The 19,207-nt window shown below is 37.5% G+C and overlaps 1 protein-coding gene across 5 annotated transcripts in view; it reads left to right on the top strand.

Annotated features, from left to right (window-relative positions):
• Positions 1 to 10,998: 10,998 nt before the first annotated feature.
• The window catches only part of espn (espin), a 142,295-nt gene continuing 134,086 nt past the window's right edge, over positions 10,999 to 19,207 (top strand). For 3 of the 5 annotated variants that reach the window (XR_007935642.1, XR_007935643.1, XM_051930880.1), the window contains exon 1: positions 11,000 to 11,590. Coding sequence is in view for 1 of the 5 variants with exons in the window: in XM_051930880.1 (XP_051786840.1) it covers positions 11,297 to 11,590 (294 nt within the window). In the remaining 4 variants the exon portion in view is untranslated. Of the gene's footprint in view, positions 11,591 to 19,207 lie in introns of all 5 variants that reach the window. The other 2 variants (XR_007935644.1, XR_007935641.1) reach the window with 1 other exon arrangement.

Raw genomic sequence — 19,207 nt, 5'->3', positions numbered from 1 at the left:
GGCTGGGGTTTTAGTGATCCAGTTTTTACTGGTGCTACTTGAATTTTATGCATTCTAATCAATGTGTACTCCCATCAGCCCCAGGGTACTCCTGCTGCCTGATGGGTATTGCACAGTCGTTAACTCTCAAGGTTGGCATGAACAGTTTGTGACCTCACAGTACATAGCAGTCTAGTCCTGTATATCCAGCTTCACAATTCAGAGGTTTTGGAAACCTGTCTGATCATAAACTCTGCTCCGTACTCATAATATTTTTATTTTTATACTGCATTAAGGATTACTTGTGTTCTGTTCTGTGTATTGCATTGACACACAGTGCACACCCAACCTACCTGGAAAGGGGTCTCTCTTTGAACTGTCTTTCCCAATGTTTCTTCCGTTTTTTCCCTACAAGGGTTTTTTTGGGAGTTTTCCCTTGTCTTCTTAGATAGTCAAGGGTGGGGGGGGGGCTGTCAAGAGGCAGGACCTGTTAAAGCCCATTGCGGCATTTCTTGTGTGATTTTGGGCTATATAAAAATAAATTGTACCATATTGTATTGTATTTTCATTAGGGTCCTCTCTTAACCCTAGTAAATGCTTTTAGTCAGTAGTAATGTTCAATGGCTGTGGTCTAGAAATATTGTCTAAACTAATGTAAAGCTCACACCTTGACCCATAACTCATTCTTGTGTGTTGACCATTTCTTTTCTGATGCAGGTAAATTCTGGATGGCATAATCCAAAGCTTCTGTGTTCTATTCTATTGCGTTTTATTGAAGGTTTTTATGGGCCTAATACAAATACTTTGGTTTAACTTTAAGTTACTTAAATTTAAAATTAATCCATGAAAAACAAACAAATCTTCTGTGTCTCTATGAATCATATTTTGTCTTCGGCAATACAGCATAGCTCAAAATTGTGAGTTTATGCTACCACAATTACCATACCTCTCCTCATGTGCTTACTAGTCAAGTCAGGAATGAGAAAAGAAAATTTGTCTTCTCAAATGTGGCAGATAACATAAACAATTGTGGCTGACTTTAAATCCTATGCTACACTTCTAGGCCAATATAGGCAAACCAAGTCAAGTTATTTGTGTACCCCTTATCCTAATATTATATTTATATCCTTGATCCATAAAAGATTACTTTCTAATTCTTAAGTAGATTTAATTTGGTATTATACATCAATACCTGCAGATTCTGGTCTTTGTTAATTGATTTCTGTAAATTTCAAAGCAACATCAGAAAGTTGAATAAAATTACATTAGCAAAGAAGTACATTCAACATTGCTAAACGATCCAACACTCATTTCTTGGGTCATTTGGTTTTATTATCAAAATTAACATTACAACTGCAAAATTCTCCAAACTGCATCTTTGAGCTCAAAAAGCAGTTTAGAACATATTTGGATGGATGGTTACAATCTATATTCTGTTACCTCTACACACCCATTACATTGTGAAAGAAAAATGGCAAATTGCAGCAAAATGGCTGCACAACTTTTCTTGGCCAGCATCATAATACCAGATCACATGACAATCCAACAAGTTGGCATTTATGGACTTAGTTATCTTAGCTTTAAAAGATGGGTTATTTCTTTATTTTTGTTTCTTTACTTGATCAAAGAGAGAGAGATCACATTTTTGTAACAATTATCCATCCTTCCATTTTCCAACCCGCTGAATCCAAACACAGGGTCACGGGGGTGTGCTGGAGCCAATCCCAGCCAACACAGGGCACAAGGCAGGAACCAATCCCGGGCAGGGTGCCAACCCACCGCAGGACACACACAAACACACCCACACACTAATAACAATTATTCATATCCAAAAATAACAGTGATAATAGAATATAATTAAATGCATTAATGAACATAAAATATATTTCAAAATAGTATTTTACAAAACATGTAGTTATTCTATCCCAAATAGGCTTGTGAGGGCTGAAATGGCATTCATAGTCACTAGATTCCAACTAACTGAAGTGAATGACATTTTTATAGTTTGCAGATAATGTAGTTATGATGTTGTTTTTAGTGTAATGTAAATACTAAGTACATGTTTATTTGCAGTATGCATAATGGCTTGCAGAGCCATGCTAAAAGATTCCATTTCGTCCACAGTTCCTCTCTAGAATAGTGACTAAGTTAGGCAACCTTTTGCTTTTCTTGTGTAACTTTTACTACATACCTGGTATGACTTTAAGCAGTAGATGTCACCTGGTGTAGGAGAGGACAGTGCTAGCCATTGTGATGATCTATTTTGCTGAGCAGAAAAGAAAAATATTCAAGGTAAACTTCAAAACCTAAACTAATGTTTTAAGAGAGACAATTAAAAAAAAAAGACATCAAGACTTTTAAATTGACATTTTTCAAATTTGAAAAATATTGAACAGCGTGCTCTTTTTAAACATCTCGACGAAGATATAATTTTCCCGACAAATTCCTTTGAAGAGCATGTGCACCAAATTTCAAAGACGTCAGCCCATTGGGAGCCAAGTTTTTTTTCTTGTGGACAGACAGACAGACAGAATGACAATCGAAGTGTGTTTTCTTTTTTAAGCAAATGCATCATAAAAAAAGGTTGCATTGACAAGGAACCAACCTAAGTCTAGGATCACAGTTTGCCCTCATTAGCTAACAATTAGTCCTTAATTGAAAGCAGCAAAACACTTAGGTTTAAATTGAAAAAAAAATGTAAATTTAAAGTTAAACATTTATTTAAATGAAAATAAATCAATAATACAAGTAAGTGAATTAAACAAATCTGTAAGCAATTGTAAAAAATACTAAATCAATATACAGGATATATTTGTGTGTGTGGTTGCATGCATATCCTGTATCTTTTCATATTTTGTACAGCCTAAGTATTAGAAATTTATACAAACAAAAGTCTTAATTTAATAAAGTTTGGAAACCTCTACTAGGACAGCAGAGGCACTTTAAAGTTTCTAAGAGGTTATAAGGTTTTATGCAGAATGGGGTTGGGCATCCATTTGCATTAGCCTTGAGAAGGAGAAGAGAACCTTTGAGAAGCTGGTCCTGAACTATATGAGCCCTAATGTGGGAAACCACCTGAACCTACAGTAATTGCCTGTCAGACAAAGACTGGAGTGGAGGATGCAATTATCTGTCTGCTCCAGAAGGCTTAGCTGGTGGCACTGTGAGGATTATGTTTTGTTTTTTTTTTTATTTCTCCAGTGTCTTCAATACCATCCAGCTTAGGATAAGGTCAGAGATATGCAGGTGGATGAGCCTGTGGTGTCCTGGAAAATAGATTCTCTCTTGGGCAGACCGTAATTTGTGAGAGTCAAGGACTGTGTCACTGATACGAATGTGAGCAACACTAGAGCTCCACAAGGAACAGCCCTGTCTCCTTTTCTCTTTAATCTGTACATCTCCAACTGTCAGATGACTCTGCACTTATGGGGTGTATTGATAAAGGGGATGAGACAGACTATAAAGTCAGACACATAAGTATTTGGACAGTGACACAATTGCCATAATTTTGGCTCAGTATGCCACCACAATAGATTTGAAATAAAGCAATCATTATGTGATTGACTTTCAGCTTTAATTTAAAGGGTTTACCAAAAATATCTTATGAGCCATTTAAGAATGACAGACATTTTTCTGCAAAGAAGGAACACACAGGTGAACTCAGCAACACCAGAAGGTCTGGAAAACTACAGAAGACAACTGTTCTGGATGATCGCAGAATTCTGTTCTTGGTGAATAAGAACCCCTTCACAACATTTGGCCAAACCAACAACACTCTCCAGGGTGTAGACCTATCATTACCAAAGTCTACAATCAAGTTAAGACTTCATGAAAGTAAAGACAGAGGGTTTACCACAAGGTGCAAACCACTGGTAAACCTCCAGCATAGGAAAACAGATTAGACTTTGCCAGAAAACATTTCTAAAAGCCTGCCCAGTTCTGGAACAATTTTCTTTGGACAAAGGAAGCTAAGATCAATATGTACCAGAATGTTGGAAAGAAAAGAGTGAGGAGAAGAGAAGAGATTGTTCATGGTGAATATCACATCATTTGTGAAACATGGTGGAGACAGTTTTATGGTATGATCACTCTTGGCTGCCAATGGAAGTCAGTCACTACTGTTTATTGATGATATGACTGCTGGTAGAAGTAGCAGGATGAATTCTGAAGTGTATAGGGCTATACTGTCTGCTCAGATTCAGCCAAATATTGCAAAACTGATAGGATGATGCTTCACAGTGTAGATGGACAATGAACCAAAATATATTATAACAGCAAACCAAGTGCATTTCAAGGCAACAAAGTAGAATATAGTAGAATAACAAAGTAGAATATAGCCAAGTCAATCAACTGACCTCAACCCAATTGGACAAGAATTTCACTTGTTGAAGACAAAACTGATGGCAGAAAGTCCTAGAAACAGTTGCAGTAAAGAACTGGCTAAACATCAGTAGGGTGGAAACCCAGCACTTCAACATGGCCATTGGTTCCAGACTTCAAGCAGTCGTTAACTGTAAAGGATTTTCAAACAAATATTGAAAGTGATAATTTTATTTATGATTATGTTAGTTTGTCCAAATACTTTTGAGCCTCTGAAAATAGACAGACCATGTATAAAAATGTCTGTCTTTTCTAAACAGCTCATACAATATTTTTGTTAAACCCCTTGAATTAAAGCTACAAGTCTATACTTTAATCACATCTTGATTGCTTTGTTTCAAATCCATTGTGGTGGCATACAGGGCCAAAAACATGAAAATCGTGTTACTGTCCATATACTTGTGGACCTGACTGTGGAAGTAAGATGGAAAACTATGTTTCTTGGTGCAAATATACACATCTGCATCTTAACATCAGCAAAACCAAGGAACTGGTTAACTGGTTTTTGCCACACCAAAGCTCCTCTATGTCTGGTCACTATTCAGGGAGTGGATGTAGAGGTTGTGCGACCAAACAAGTACTTAGGAGTGCATATTAATGACAGATTAGACTTGTCTCGTAACAGAAAGGACCTATATAAGAAAAGGCAGAGCAGGCTCTTCTTTCTTAGAAGACTGTGCTCATTTAATGTAGGTAATGACATCCTTCTAATCTTCTGTAATTCTATGATGGTGATTGCACGTTTCCACCCTGTGTTGTGCTGGGCTGGTAACATCACTTCAAGAGAAGCCCACCAAATCAACAAGCTAATTAAAAGTGCAGACTCAGTTATGGGTTGCACTCTGGACCACCTGCAGGTTGTAGCAGAGAAGAGAATTAAAACAAAACTGAGTGCCATTAAGAACATTGCTGTACATTCTCTCTCAGACACATTAACACTGAGGACTTTTAGCCATTGGACATGTTTCAAGAAATGGGGTTCCTTTATTCCAACAGCAATACACCTACATAATGCCTTATTGTGATTGGGACTGCCAAGTCAGAAGTTTTCTTTGTTTTTCATTTTCTTTCTTTTTAGTCATTTTGGTGTGTGTTCAGACTACATTATCTATCTATCTATCTATCTATCTATCTATCTATCTATCTATCTATCTATCTATCTATCTATCTATCTATCTATCTATCTATCTATCTATCTATCTATCTATCTATCTATCTATCTATCTATCTATCTATCTATCTAAAGAGCTTCTGTAAAAAAAAAAATTCTCCCAGGGGACAAATAAAATTCTGTCATACCGTTCCACCCTGGTTGCCTTCAGTTGCTATTTGGGGGTAACAGCTGTCAAAAGCTAGTTAAATAGATCCTTCCTTCTGTGCCTTATTGTATCTCTCAGCTGTTAGCATGAGTGTGGTAGGAATGGATTGATTGCTTTCTGTAGCACTGTGATTATAAAAGAACAGATGGCACTGTAGATATGCAATCCCTGCTACATACAGGAATATTATACTCTTTCAACAAAATCAAACCCAAAACTCTCTATTAGCTGCACCCAAGAAGCTAATAGTGGATAATAGGCAATCTTGGTTCAGTCTGTAGAAACAAAAGTGGCATATACATTTATAGATTTATAGGGATATCATTGTCACATGTGCAAAGTACAATGTAATTCTTACTTGCATTTGCATACCGTATAACAATGTATGTTGCCACTCTTAACCATGATTAGTTAGTGTTAACATTCTTACCTCAAAACTTGGTTGGGTTATTCACTTATGCATTTGATTTTTACTTGAATGCTGCATGTACTCATAACAGAAAGATGCTTGTCATGATATCTGTGTATCCTTAGACAGATTAATCAAACGCTTGAACCAGAGATTTTGGAACAGTGGGGCCATAAATTCTATTTAGGAGTGGCTTTTACACATCTGGGTTCACCTTCCTCTCCTTCCACTGCTGATTTTCTATTTGTCTCATTGAAGAGGCAGCTTGATAGATTATGTAGACACAGAGGGACCTTCATGGTTAGGGTCCTCCAGCTAGTTATGCTGATTTGTCTTTTTATGTGTTGAGGTTGCCTTTGCACCAATTTATATTCCCACCACAGATTTTCTGGTCAGCTGGGAGTAAAGGACTTGCCTGGAGAGACAGGTATTGCACATTCTGATACAAGAGCCTGTCCAGGAGAGTGGTTTCTATAGAATGCTGTTCATCTTTGAGTAGGTGAGGATAATAGAATTGGTGTGGCAATGTTCCTGGATGTTAAGAAAGTTCTTCCAAAAGCACTGCTGTTGGTAGGTTTTGTGATTTTTCAGGTGGCAACAGTGCTAGTGTTAGTGGTGATGCAAATGGCCTTGCAGACTATTTGCTTAGTTTCCTTCTTGAGGTCACCATTCTTGAGGAATCAACAGTGGGGTTTCTTGAAGGAGGTTCTGGCACAGCTAATGTAATAATGAAAGTTTCTCCTCCTATAAATGAAGCTCCTAATGAAATGCATTGCCAGTTTTAAAAAAATGTAAAGTTCTTGTTAAATTCAACATGCCAATTTGCACTCGTAATCATCCCACAGTGGACAAACTGTGTTATATTCTTCTTTTTGAAGTCGTATAGATCTGAATTGCTTTATACTGTACATATAATAACTTACACTCTTTTGGAAATGGTGCTCAGACCCTTTCATTGGCTTATTTGAGATCTCACAATTCGTTTTTGACAGCAACTGAACTGAAAATGTGTGTTTTATAGCTGAGTACCTGAATCAATGCCATATAATAAGAGTAATGTATAACACATCTAATTTTGGATGTGATTGTAGCACAAATAATTTTGAGGGAAAAAACAATGCTGTACACTTTTTATCATATAATTTAACATACAGAATCTCTTACATTGTACCTAGTGAATCTAATTGGAAATGGGGTTTTAAAATAAAATTGAATGCCTGATTTTAGGTCTCCCTAAAAATCCCAAAATTTCTAGGTCTGAATACTGCTATTCTTGGGGTATGGTGCTTGGGGCCACACTCGGGCTTTCACACCATTATTATTTCTACATATAAAAGCTGTTAAAAGACGGTCATAGAAATTAAAGCATCTCATCTGCAACCTCACAAGTGGCGCAGTGGTAGTGCTGCTGCTTTGCAGTAAGAAGATTGTGGGTTCACTTCCCTGTGTGGATAGTGCTTTGAGTACTAAGAAAAGTGCTATATAAATGTAATGTGCTATACTAAGAAAAGTGCTATATGAATTAATATAAACTGCCATTCCTTACATTTGAAATGTCTGAAACAGTGGCATTTTTATCATGAAAATTCTGATGAGGCCACATAAACCATCCTGAGAATATAAGCATAAAGATTGTGTGTGTTTCTGAGTGAGTAAGAGTGACAGAAAGAGTGAGAGCACTTAAAGAGCAGCACTTATGATACACATTCCTCTGCTTAAATTCATTGTCATGGGTATGTGGCCACAGGTAAGTCTTGGAAGCATCCTGGCTTGTATAAGCTCATAGAATTAGAAAAAAATGAGTGCAGATGGTGTTTCCTCTGACCCCAAGTGAGCAGTGTGAATATACAGGCAGTAGACATGGCAGACAAAAGATCATTGGAACCTTGTGGAAGAAGCCATTAAAGATCACAGTGGCAACAGCAGTGTTGGATGGCAACTGTGGAAGGAGACACCCTCCGACAAAAAAACTTTGCATGAGGGAGTGAGGGAGAAACACTATGGTTCACAGCACAAGTAATGGTAAATTATCAGCTGAATTATCATAAGCAAAATTACACAGAATATCGAGCTAGCAATATATTATTTTTTAATACGGTGGAACTACTAAAGGACAGTATGAAAACATATTTCAGCATCACCATCAAATATTGAACACTGAAAGCTGAAATACACATATTCATAAATTTCACATTTTTGTTCAATAGATAGTTTTCGAATTATATTGTACATAAGTAACCAATGTGATTCATGTTAATGCATAGTGACATTTGCAAGTTCACAAACTATTAAATTACAACAAAAATATATCAACAGGCCTCCTAAAAAGGTTCTAGTCTTTAAGCCACAATGTGAAACTAAAAAGTTCAGGCCACATATGTGTACACATGGGCAAAGGTCTAAAGGCCTGCCCAAACTACCCTGAGACAGGCTAGTTGTGCCAGACACAAAGAATCTTTCACATATCACAAAAAAAATTCTAGATAAGAAAATTAACATATATGAACATATATAAACTTTTTAATAGTATGTTGAGGAAGGTTTACTACTTATTTAATTTTTGCTTAACAGGACAATCTGCTGGGGGATGAAGACAGTGGCCTGTCTGCTCTTACAGGATACATTTGGTGTTATAAGTTGAAGTTATTTCTGCACAGTCATGGTATATATTAGTTTGCCACATGAAATTGCATTCAAAAGTGAAGCATATTTTATAAATGTATAAAAATAACTAGCCCACTCTTGAGTTTTATAATGAGCACTGGAGTCCCAATATGATGAAAACCTTTAAAACGCTTCCTCCTGATACATGCTGGGATAGGCTCCAGCTGCCCCACAACCCTTCCCTGGATAAAAGGGTTAGGAAGATGGATGGATGGATGTCTACAATGTCTGTTCAGCTCTTATCACTTGATTACATGCAACATGTCTGCTCAATATTCTCTCTCACTGAAACACACGATCAACATATGAGCATCAGACTATCTTTGTAAAATAAAGAAAAAAGCTTCTGTACAGTAAAAGAACATATGCAATCGTGAGTCATTTTTCAGTTAGTATTGTTTAGTTGCCTACAGAACTGGGACAGCTATTCATATCTGGGCCTCAACATTCAATCCTAATAACAGTGTATGGCGATGAGTTTCTGAGGTGAATTTACACCTTGGGATGAAAAGGTGTCACAGAGGAAGACAAACTTTGCGAAATGGGACACACAGCTGGTCTTCTTTAAAATGTCTCAATCCCACAATGGTTTTCTTTTCTTTTTCCTTCTTAAAACAACATGGATACGCTGTTTTGCAATGTGTGCATACTCCTAAGATGCAGATCAATACCCAATAACTTTATTGGATTGAAAAATGCATGTATTCAGTAAGTTTTAAAGCTTTACATCATGTTGGTACTCTGGTACCCATTAGCTCCACTGCAAGAGCAGGTAGTTATTTTTTAAAATGTATAAAATATGCTTCACTTTAGAATGCAATTTCTTGTGGTAAACTAATACATACCATGACTGTGAAGAAATAACTTTGACTTGAAAAATACCAAATCTATTGTTTAATGCAGAGATGCCACTGGTCTGCAGTGCTCATATTTAAGTCAGTCACCTTGGAAAATTCAGTGTATCTTAAAGCCATATCATAATTTTTAACTTGTTGCACTCCTTACAGGAATGCCTCTTGCTTTCCCTTCAGCATGAGTGTTCACATGTTATTCATGTCTGCTGGTTTATGATTTGTTTTGAGTAGTGTTTATTTAATTTTATATAGAAATTAATTAAAACATTTTATATTTGTTAACAAGGGTCTTACCAAAATCAAATATGAGAGAAGACAGACAATGCCCATAGGAATTATGATGCCTTTATAGTACAACTATGGCTTTACTCTAACCATGAGAATCTATGAAAAATATCCATGTCAGCTGAAGCAAATGTCTTATGCAGATTAGTCGAGACTAACACAAGTCTCTGGTGGGTTTGATGTTCTAATATTTAAAATATGTTATTATGTCCACAACACAGGTTTCCTTCAAAAAGATAAGGAAAACTAGATCCAGAAGAAGAAAACTGATAATCCATAGAATGTTTTTTGTGTTGGTTCAGTGGTAGCACTGCTGTCTTTTAATCAGCAGACTGTCGTTCACGTCCCAGGTGCTACCAGTTTGGAGTTTGCATGTTCTTCCCATATCTGCATTGGGTTTTCTCCAGGTGCTCATACTCCAAACACACACAGATTAGTGATGCTAAATAGGCCCATGTTGTGTGTGTGTGTGTGTTTTCACCCAGTGATGGGATAGCACCCTGTCCAAGGACTGTTCCTGCTTTGCACCCAATACATGCTGGGATAGGTTCCAGCTTTCCAGGAATTCTGTTCTGGATAAGCACATTTGAAAGATGGATGGATTGAAATAGTGGGTGGCACAATGGTTAGTAATGGTGCTTATGAGAGTTGATTCAGCTAGTGGCTCACCAACATTGTGCAGTCTGTGTATTCCCTCATACAGTGCAAAGTGTAAACACTTGTTTAATTATTTCAACATTTTATGAAGACCAAAAATACAAATATTGCTTAATCATCTTACCTTCAGTTAAGGTATGACGAGAGTGTATAATGGCACTCTTCTGACATACTGATGCTCTTTTTACTTACCGGATATTTCATAGATTCCACTGTTAAACTAAACACCGTGAGTCTGTTTATTGGAATTCTCATGTGAGGTCACTAGGTTTTACTCCTGTTTGAAAATAAATTAATTACTAAAGTGGCAATTCCATTATCTTCACTCACTTTGGAAATCATAGATAGTTGCAATATTATTTTGTGATTTATCTGTTATTTGGCATTTTCAGTTGTCGGTTGTTTAACAGACTGATCGCTGAACACCTGACCTGCCCCCTAATCAGCCCACCTCCCGCCTTCTTCTCAGCGGTGCGTATCCTCTAAGACACCTCTGTCCCGCGGAGGATTATTTATTTATTCGCTGAGCTCTCGGAGGCCATTTGATTCTCCACGCTGAGAAGCACCGGAGCGCTATACCAGTCTAACCACCTGTAGCTCTACACGCACCCAGAAAAAAACAAACTGCCGGCCGGCGACAAGCGCGATGACCTCCGCGCGCCGCGTCATGCGCACTACGATTGCCGCTGCCGAACTGCTGGAGGTTCTGGAAGGGAAGCGCTAAAGTGGCTCCGGCTCATTCGTGCAGGATGGACTCGGAGAGGACGCTGGCTGCAGCACGACAGGGAGATCTAGACGCCCTGAAACAGCTGCATCGGGATCGAGGGTTGCTTGCAGAAGTGCGAGATCCGCTTGGGGCTACTTTGGTGCACCACGCAGCCCGTGCTGGGCGACTGAGCTGCGTTCGATACTTAGTGGAAGACGCGGGACTGTCCGGCTTCAGCCGTGCCAGGAACGGAGCGAGTCCCGCACATGACGCGGCAGCCACGGGTAACCTGGGGTGTCTGCAGTGGCTTCTGAACCTGGGTGGCTGTAGAGCGAAGGTGAGAACGGGGGCAGACGAATTTTCCGAAGTAGATCTGGTGAGGGTTGCGCAACGCCTGCGCGTGAAGGGGGAATCAGAGTAAATTATCCGAAAGCTTGAAGTGGTCGGGATAACACAAACATATTAATAAATACTGAAAATGTAGATTAATGTAATAATATCAATACTGAGGAATAGGAACAGTACGAGCAAGAAGCGAGCTTAGACATATCTAGCGGTAAATAGCTAATTCAAGTTACCGTAGGTGACTACTCAAGAATAATCGGGGAAACGGGATGTGAAGTTAGGACAAACACAGGTGAAGGAGATGCGACGGGAACGGCATTGAACTTCAAGGTAGCATAGAAAATGGGGCTACACGAAGGAGAAAGTAGTGAGAGCGAAAATAGTCACTAGAAGCCAGTATGTAATACAGGCAAGACAGATCTCAGGGAGGACAGTTAAATCTACGGTTGGAGTTAGGTTTGTATGAAGAGAGAAGTTTTCTGAAAAGTAGAACTGGGAACAGGTGAGCAGTGGCTAGAGCCCTAAATTATATCCTGTAACATTCTCATTCCCACTTCAGCCAGTAAACGTAAAATGAGGCGCATGAGCCATATGGGCAAGGCATAATAAATCTTTTCGAAGATTAATTACATAAACTAGACATGTGAACACGTATAAAATATAGGAATTGCAGATGAGTGAAAAGCATAGATAGATCTGCAGTTCAGTGTAGATTAGGACATAGTTCCATGCTGTGGAATGACAGTGATGATTTGGATAGGGGAGATGGCATAAAAGCCTTTATTTGTTTACTGAGATAAACAAATTACATAATCTCAAAATGTCTGTTTATTATTAAATACCCTCTTTTTTTAATAATTACACATTTACTCACTGAAGGAGCTTACTGTGAGGTCCTTTTGTCTTATCACACCTACACTGCTGCTGATCAGGCTTTGTTCCCCTTCATTACAAAGTATGCTTTATTGAACACACTTAGCTGCACTGTGATATGATTGGATTTGTACAAAAACTGCTGAAGTGCTTTTGTGTGTGTATTTATATTACAACAATTGGTTACAATCAATCAGTTTAATAAGAATATTATCTTCACAATGAAGATACTAGGAAATGTACAATATGACACAAAAATAAAAAAGTAAAATTCAATACATAGGATTGAAAATAATTAAAAAAAAAAAAAAAAAAAAAACGGAGGCTGTAAGGTAGAGAAAATCCACAGGAAAGACTCACAGATGAAAATCTCTGGGGTACCAGGAGGTCACTCTGTCCACTGCCTTCATTTCAATGCTGTTTAAATCTGCCAGAAGATGAGCAATCCGAATGATTTTTTTGATTGTAGTGAGGCCTGCCTGTTGGTTTGCTTGTCTGTTTTTTGCCTTTAATCCCATCTTTATGTTAACTTGTCGGTGATTACTCACGTTGTATTAAAGTGTGAATATTCTGACATGGAGATGGAGAATGACCAAAACAGAAGAGCACTGGTAACTCCAGCCAAAGCTAAGAAAAGAATTCCCCATCCATCTCTTATCCCGGCCTCCCAGCCAGGTAAGGGAACAGGGGTTCAGCCGTCTCCACCGTCCATCACAACTGTCACGATGTGTATGTTTCAGAATTATTTGAAATGTAATGAAGTAGGAGCAGTGCAGAGTTCTCTCAGCTGCTTTATATCTACCTGAACTGTAAATTAACATCCTGACCAAGGCACTGTTTGTGGAAAGTTTATGATTTTAATTTGGCACTGTATGAGTGATTGTATCATGTAATAAACTGCACTTTTAAAATAATGATTCTAAAATGGCAGTTTACTGGGGTGTGTGTTTCCTCCTAGAAACACCGCTTGACAAAGAACCATTTGATTCTGGTAATTGTTGTTTGGGCTTTAAAAAGGTTTCAAATACATGGGAAAAAACCCCAGAAATCTTTAATAAATGTTAGGCTGCCTATAAGGATACAACAGTTCAAGAAAACCTGAACTTAGCTGGTGGTGTTGTATGCAACAAGAGTCCTTTTAAAATCATGAGCCCATTGGTATTGCATGAGTCTGTTATAATATATGCATGTCTATTTATGGATCCTTTTATAAATCTAAATAACTGAAGGTTCTTTCTGGAACCTTCCTGTAGATGGTTCTTTTGGTAACCAGTAATGGTTCTCCCTATGGCACTGCTCAGAAGAACCACTCTGGCATCTTTGTTGTTTTAAAAAAAAAAAAAAAAAAAAAAGTCTATTTTCCCAGCTAGGTTTAGCATGGACTATCAAACATATATTGAAATGATGGCTTTTCTCACAACCCTGATTTGGAATAAACATTTTTTAAATGAGTGGATATGTAAACAAGTAACTAAATCATAAGATCAGGATCCAGATGTCCAAATGATGGACAGACATTGACATCTAATAGTTAGCAGAGACATGGAAAGAATCAGTACTGTATAGTGCTGCAATTTGTCCATCAAAATATATCATTGATATACTGAGGTCAAATATTGGAATTTTTTTTTTTTTCATGCCAACTGTAGGTATTCAGAGGCAATGTGTTCTAGTGAAACTTGAAAGACAACATTTATTGCTTTTCCACTCCTAGATGATACAGTACATCACTTTCAATATCCATTGCTTCTGCAAACCTTTACGTTAAACACCCCCTTCAAAATGCATTTTTTCTACCTAGCTGTCGATGCCAAATTGCTAATGTTCGCACAGCTGCAGAATCCCCATACAGAATACTATGTTTTTGTTTTAGATGATCGTTTATGCACATTTTAATGTTTAAATGTTCACTTGATAAGAACTTTACAAATTAGTAGGACAAGCGCGCTCCACCAGCTGAAGTCACTTGTCACTTTCAACTTCAGTGTTCACATGTGTCTTACATCCTAATTGGCCAAAGTAGACTTTTACATCTTAAAGTCACAAAGTAATTTATATATAATTAAAGATAAAGTACCACTTCTAGTTAACGGAAATAGCCCAAAAGTTGATAGAAATCTATGTTTTGTACCTAATGCTTGTATGCAAAATTTGGATGACCTATAGTGAAGTTGTACTCAAGTTACTGTGCTTATATACACACACATGCATACATAGACAGACACACAGACATAATTCCAAAAATTGTATTTTCGGACTCGGGGAGGTCTAAAATGTCGAGATTCATCAAAATCTTGAAATGGAATTTTTGGAGGATTCCAATACTTTCCCAACACTTCACATATGACAAAGTCAGGGAGGTCTAAAACGTCGAGTTACATCAAAATCTCGACATCGAATCTTTGGACAATTACAATACTTTTCCTATTCTTTGTATATGAGCAAGTAAAAATCAAAGAAGAAGGCTATGTTAGTTTTCCTCATAGTTAATAACTATATGCATTAGTTCCTCAGAATTTTAAACATGCATTCAAATATTCAAAAAAATATTTTCAATGTGAAGCATTCTAGTCCCCGGTATTGTTTGATGGCCCTCTTATAAATATAAGGGCTCATCTCTCAAGGGGTTGCCCAGTATTAAAGTCAATCAATGTACCAATTTGTGCGTTATGTACTGTACTATTATTCCCAATATTAGTGTGGAGATCTGAGATACTTGAATTTTACAACAGTTGAAGAGTTTAATAAACAAGCAGGGAAAATGGAGTCAGTGATTTTTTTTTTTTTTATTGGGTGTAACAGGTTGATACAATTTTATTGATAGGGTAGGATTTCAGCTTTGACAAAAGTTAGATAAAACTGACCATTTTCCAGTATAGTGCAGAACTGACTCACAATTCCCAATATACTCAAAATGCTCTAGCAGGTATTGTAGTCTCATTGTGTTATGATTAAAGTAGCATGATAGTACTTTGCCCTGGAGTCCTTGGCAGTTCCTATCACATTGCCAAGGTGGTTGACTGTGAAAGAGAAGGTTGCTGGTTCAGTGCAAGTGTACTGTATCTGTGTGATTTAAATATTGTTTTGGATAAATGTACCAGCTAAGCAAGTTATGAGTTAAAGCCAAAAAGACGTTTTTCTCTAATAAGTAAGTTTAATATTGTAGAATGGGGTAAAATGCTGTCAATTCTATGTATATTTCTATAGCTTACAAATAGATAACATTCAAACACTGAAAACAAACCCGAAAAAAGGTATGGGATGCAGAACAAGGGCTTTTCATAAAGATTGAAGTACAGTGCTTCAGAAGGCATTTAACTCATTACATCGGCTTTAGAAGTGACACTATATATAGAAGGGAAAAGGAGATTAGTGAGATGTAAAAGCACAAGAAGGGAAGCAGGTTGATGAATGGAGCAACAGTAAACACTAAAGAATGGACTCGGTCCCTAGAAAAGTGCAGTCCTGGTTGAGCAGTGCAGGAAGAAGGCATAACTACTGTTTCTATTTAATCACTGTATTTTATTCTTGAATTATAAGCCCTTTTATCACTATTTATTCCCTTATTACTTACCTCAATAGACCTCTATTTCTAGACAGAGAAAGATTAGAAGGAGAGTGGAAAGGTTTGTACACCAAATAATACCTTTAAAAGAAACGGAAAACTCGCAGCTTAAGTATTAAGTCTTTACCAAATCTTATTGTCAAGTTTTACAATGAAATTCTTCCTTGCATGTGTCCAGCAGGCTGGTAATGACAAAAACAACAGACAAAAAATTAATGTACATGTTTAAGAGTGAGATTCACAGACTTGGTAATCTGCTCCTATTTCCTCACTATCACAGAGGCAAATAAGAGCTCCAATTTTAAAAACCACACACTCTTACGTGGACACGGAATGGTTGCAAACCATACAGCGTCGGTTATTGCACACCTTTAACTATGTAGTGAGTTTATACATTGTTTTTAATCTAAGTACAAATGTACTTATTTGTGTGGGTTTGGGTCTGATCAGGTCATGGTTCTTAAAGCAGCAGAGTCAATCAGCTGCAGTTTTATTGTTGCAGGCACAGGATTGGTGTAGTTCTATAAAAAGCCACCCTTGAAAGACCCGAACTACAATTGATTCAGCTTAGTTGTTTCAGTAAACATTGTCAGTCAACAGAAACACACACCCATCTTTCAACTTATCTTCACAGTGTGATGGTTTAAAGTATTTCATTTTTAGTAGAAATGTAACTATAAGTGTATATAGACAGAGGTGACTGGCAGCTCTGAGCCTTATTTAGCTCTTAAATGACCAAGTCTCTGGGATTTCTACAATAAATGGGCAACGCCGTTCCATGGCAACCATTCAGGGACCATTTATTGCCATCTGAGGGATGGCCATAAAGTTCCCAGCCACTTTCTTATGTTGCCTGTCCTCGCTCATAAAAATGTAATATGGTCTTGTCTTTCCAACACTTGCGAATAATACAACATAGTCCTGTTATTTCTGATGTGAGGCCTGGCACAGCCACTTACAGTAAAGGTTGGGAGGTTTTCGGGGGAGAAGGGCAAAGTTAGTTTTTCTAAAGAGTATTGAGGGAATCTCTTATAGCTCCTTCTGTGGTGTTTCTTTCTTATTTTGGTGCCCTTGCACTAATTACTTACAGGGTGTCCACTCTTTCTGCAGGATATACCAACTCCCTTGCAATGCTGCTCTTCCCACAAGGCATGTCGGCATGCATTGTCTGAGGCCCTGACCATTTCCTACCCCTTCTGTGCCAGACTAGTGCTACCTCAGCCCCTGCAAATCCATATAGGAGATAGACTTCAATTTTCATCAGTTGTGTCATTTTCTGATACTATAAATTAACAGTATCTGCAAGCTACAGTACACTTCTTTGAAATATGATCATGTTTGCATTAAAAACCTTGAATGCAGTTCTGTTATTGTCAGATCTTTGGATCTTGATAATTACCACTAGTTAGTGATTCATTGCAATTTTTAAGATCATGGGTATGCCTCCTTTCATGTTTTAGCAATATCTAGCTGATTTTCACTTGATGGTCTGGACGTGGCAGAACACCATATTGTGCTGCTCCTCCATCTACAAATCAAATCAAACCTATTGTTACAATTGTGAAGTCTGATTGCGTTACATGGCTGCAACTGTTTCTCCTTAACAAATGTTTATTTGCTTGTTTGAGTCATTCCCAAGCATGAAATTAGGCACTCGTGTCCCTGCATTTTACTCTTTTCACATACTAGTAGAACTGAAATATCCAGCCATGTTAAATATGAGAGCAATTTGCAGTGAAGTTAATTGAGGGTTTGCACTCCTGCCTAACATCGCCAGGAGACCAGTTTAGGTTCCTGGGCAGGTCAACATCTGAATGCATTTGCATGTCCATACCATGGAGTGTTGTGTTTTTTTGTTTTTTTTTTGTCTGTTCCATTCATTGCCTAGAAAAACAAAAAAAGTTTAAAAAGTGTATTTAGTTCATTATTGACACTAAATTATCGTAGTGTGTGAGAGAATGGGTTTATGCTTGGATGTACACTATTCTGGGCTGGTTCCTGCTCTCTGCCTGACACCATGAGGTTAAGGGCCGGCTTCTGCAACCCTAAGTTTAGCACAGCAGGAATATATGATGGATGGATGAAGTTTGGACATGTTCTAGAATAACTTTTCTGTTGATTCTACCAAACTCAAATTTTACTTCATAGACCAGTATTTCTTAATTTTTTTTGTTGCAACACAATCTTTCATTTTTAGTGTCTTTGAGACCCACTTCGCAAACCATCTGAAACCCATTACCATTAAATACAACAGTAACTTACAACCCAGTGGTTACAATACACAGTTTAAGAAGCCCTGGCATAGACTAATACAAGGTAACTTCCTTTTACTTATCATCATTTTCTATAGAATGCCATGCTTGGTAAACATATTAACTAAACTGACTAAATTTATTTTCTGGTCTTGCTCTCAGTTTATCTTATTATTTGTTGGTTGTTTGGGCAACCATCAATTTTGGGTTTGTTAATTTTATCTAAATCTTGCAATCTATAAAATATCAGTGATGTTAAACAGAATCCTGCATTCTTGTTACCTATGCATGTCATCTTTAAAATTATTTCAAATGTCAGCTTTAACAACTTTCTTCTTGGTGCACCTTTCTGTCCTGCTGAATTGACACACTGCTTTCTAGGCAGATCACTCCCACGCACCAAAAAACCTCATAAACTAGCATGCTTTTCTACATTAGAATGTCTGAAAAGCCATAGCATTTGTATAGGTTGCTTTATTAAGAGTTGAAGGTCTGTACAGATTTAATTTTAATTTTAAAATTTTCATTTAAAGAAGTTTGGTTAACCATTATTTTAACAAAGAATGGAGTGTTGTTTGATGCTCATTTATTAAAAGTACCTAGTAATAAAAAAGTAGTCCTACCACAGTTGAATTCAAGTTCTTGTTATAGATGAGTTGCCCATAACTGTTTAACTTCAAAAGCATGTCTGCATAAATCTGTGTGTGTCTTGGGGGAGGGTAATGTTACTCTATGGATGACATGACTGCTTGTCTGCAGCTTTGTTCATGTTAATCCATCCCCCAGTGCAGTGGGCCAATCTGTTTATTGCATATAATCCACAAGATACAAAACTGATTACAATACCTTCGAGCAGTTTCTTGCTAAATTAGGCCTTTGGCTATCATTCTGAGCACACCAAGATTAACCTGAGCGTGTT

Source organism: Erpetoichthys calabaricus, chromosome 8 (genome assembly GCF_900747795.2).
Source record: "Erpetoichthys calabaricus chromosome 8, fErpCal1.3, whole genome shotgun sequence".
NCBI classification, from domain to species: Eukaryota; Metazoa; Chordata; class Cladistia; order Polypteriformes; family Polypteridae; genus Erpetoichthys; species Erpetoichthys calabaricus.
This window is presented reverse-complemented; position numbering and strand designations above follow the sequence as displayed.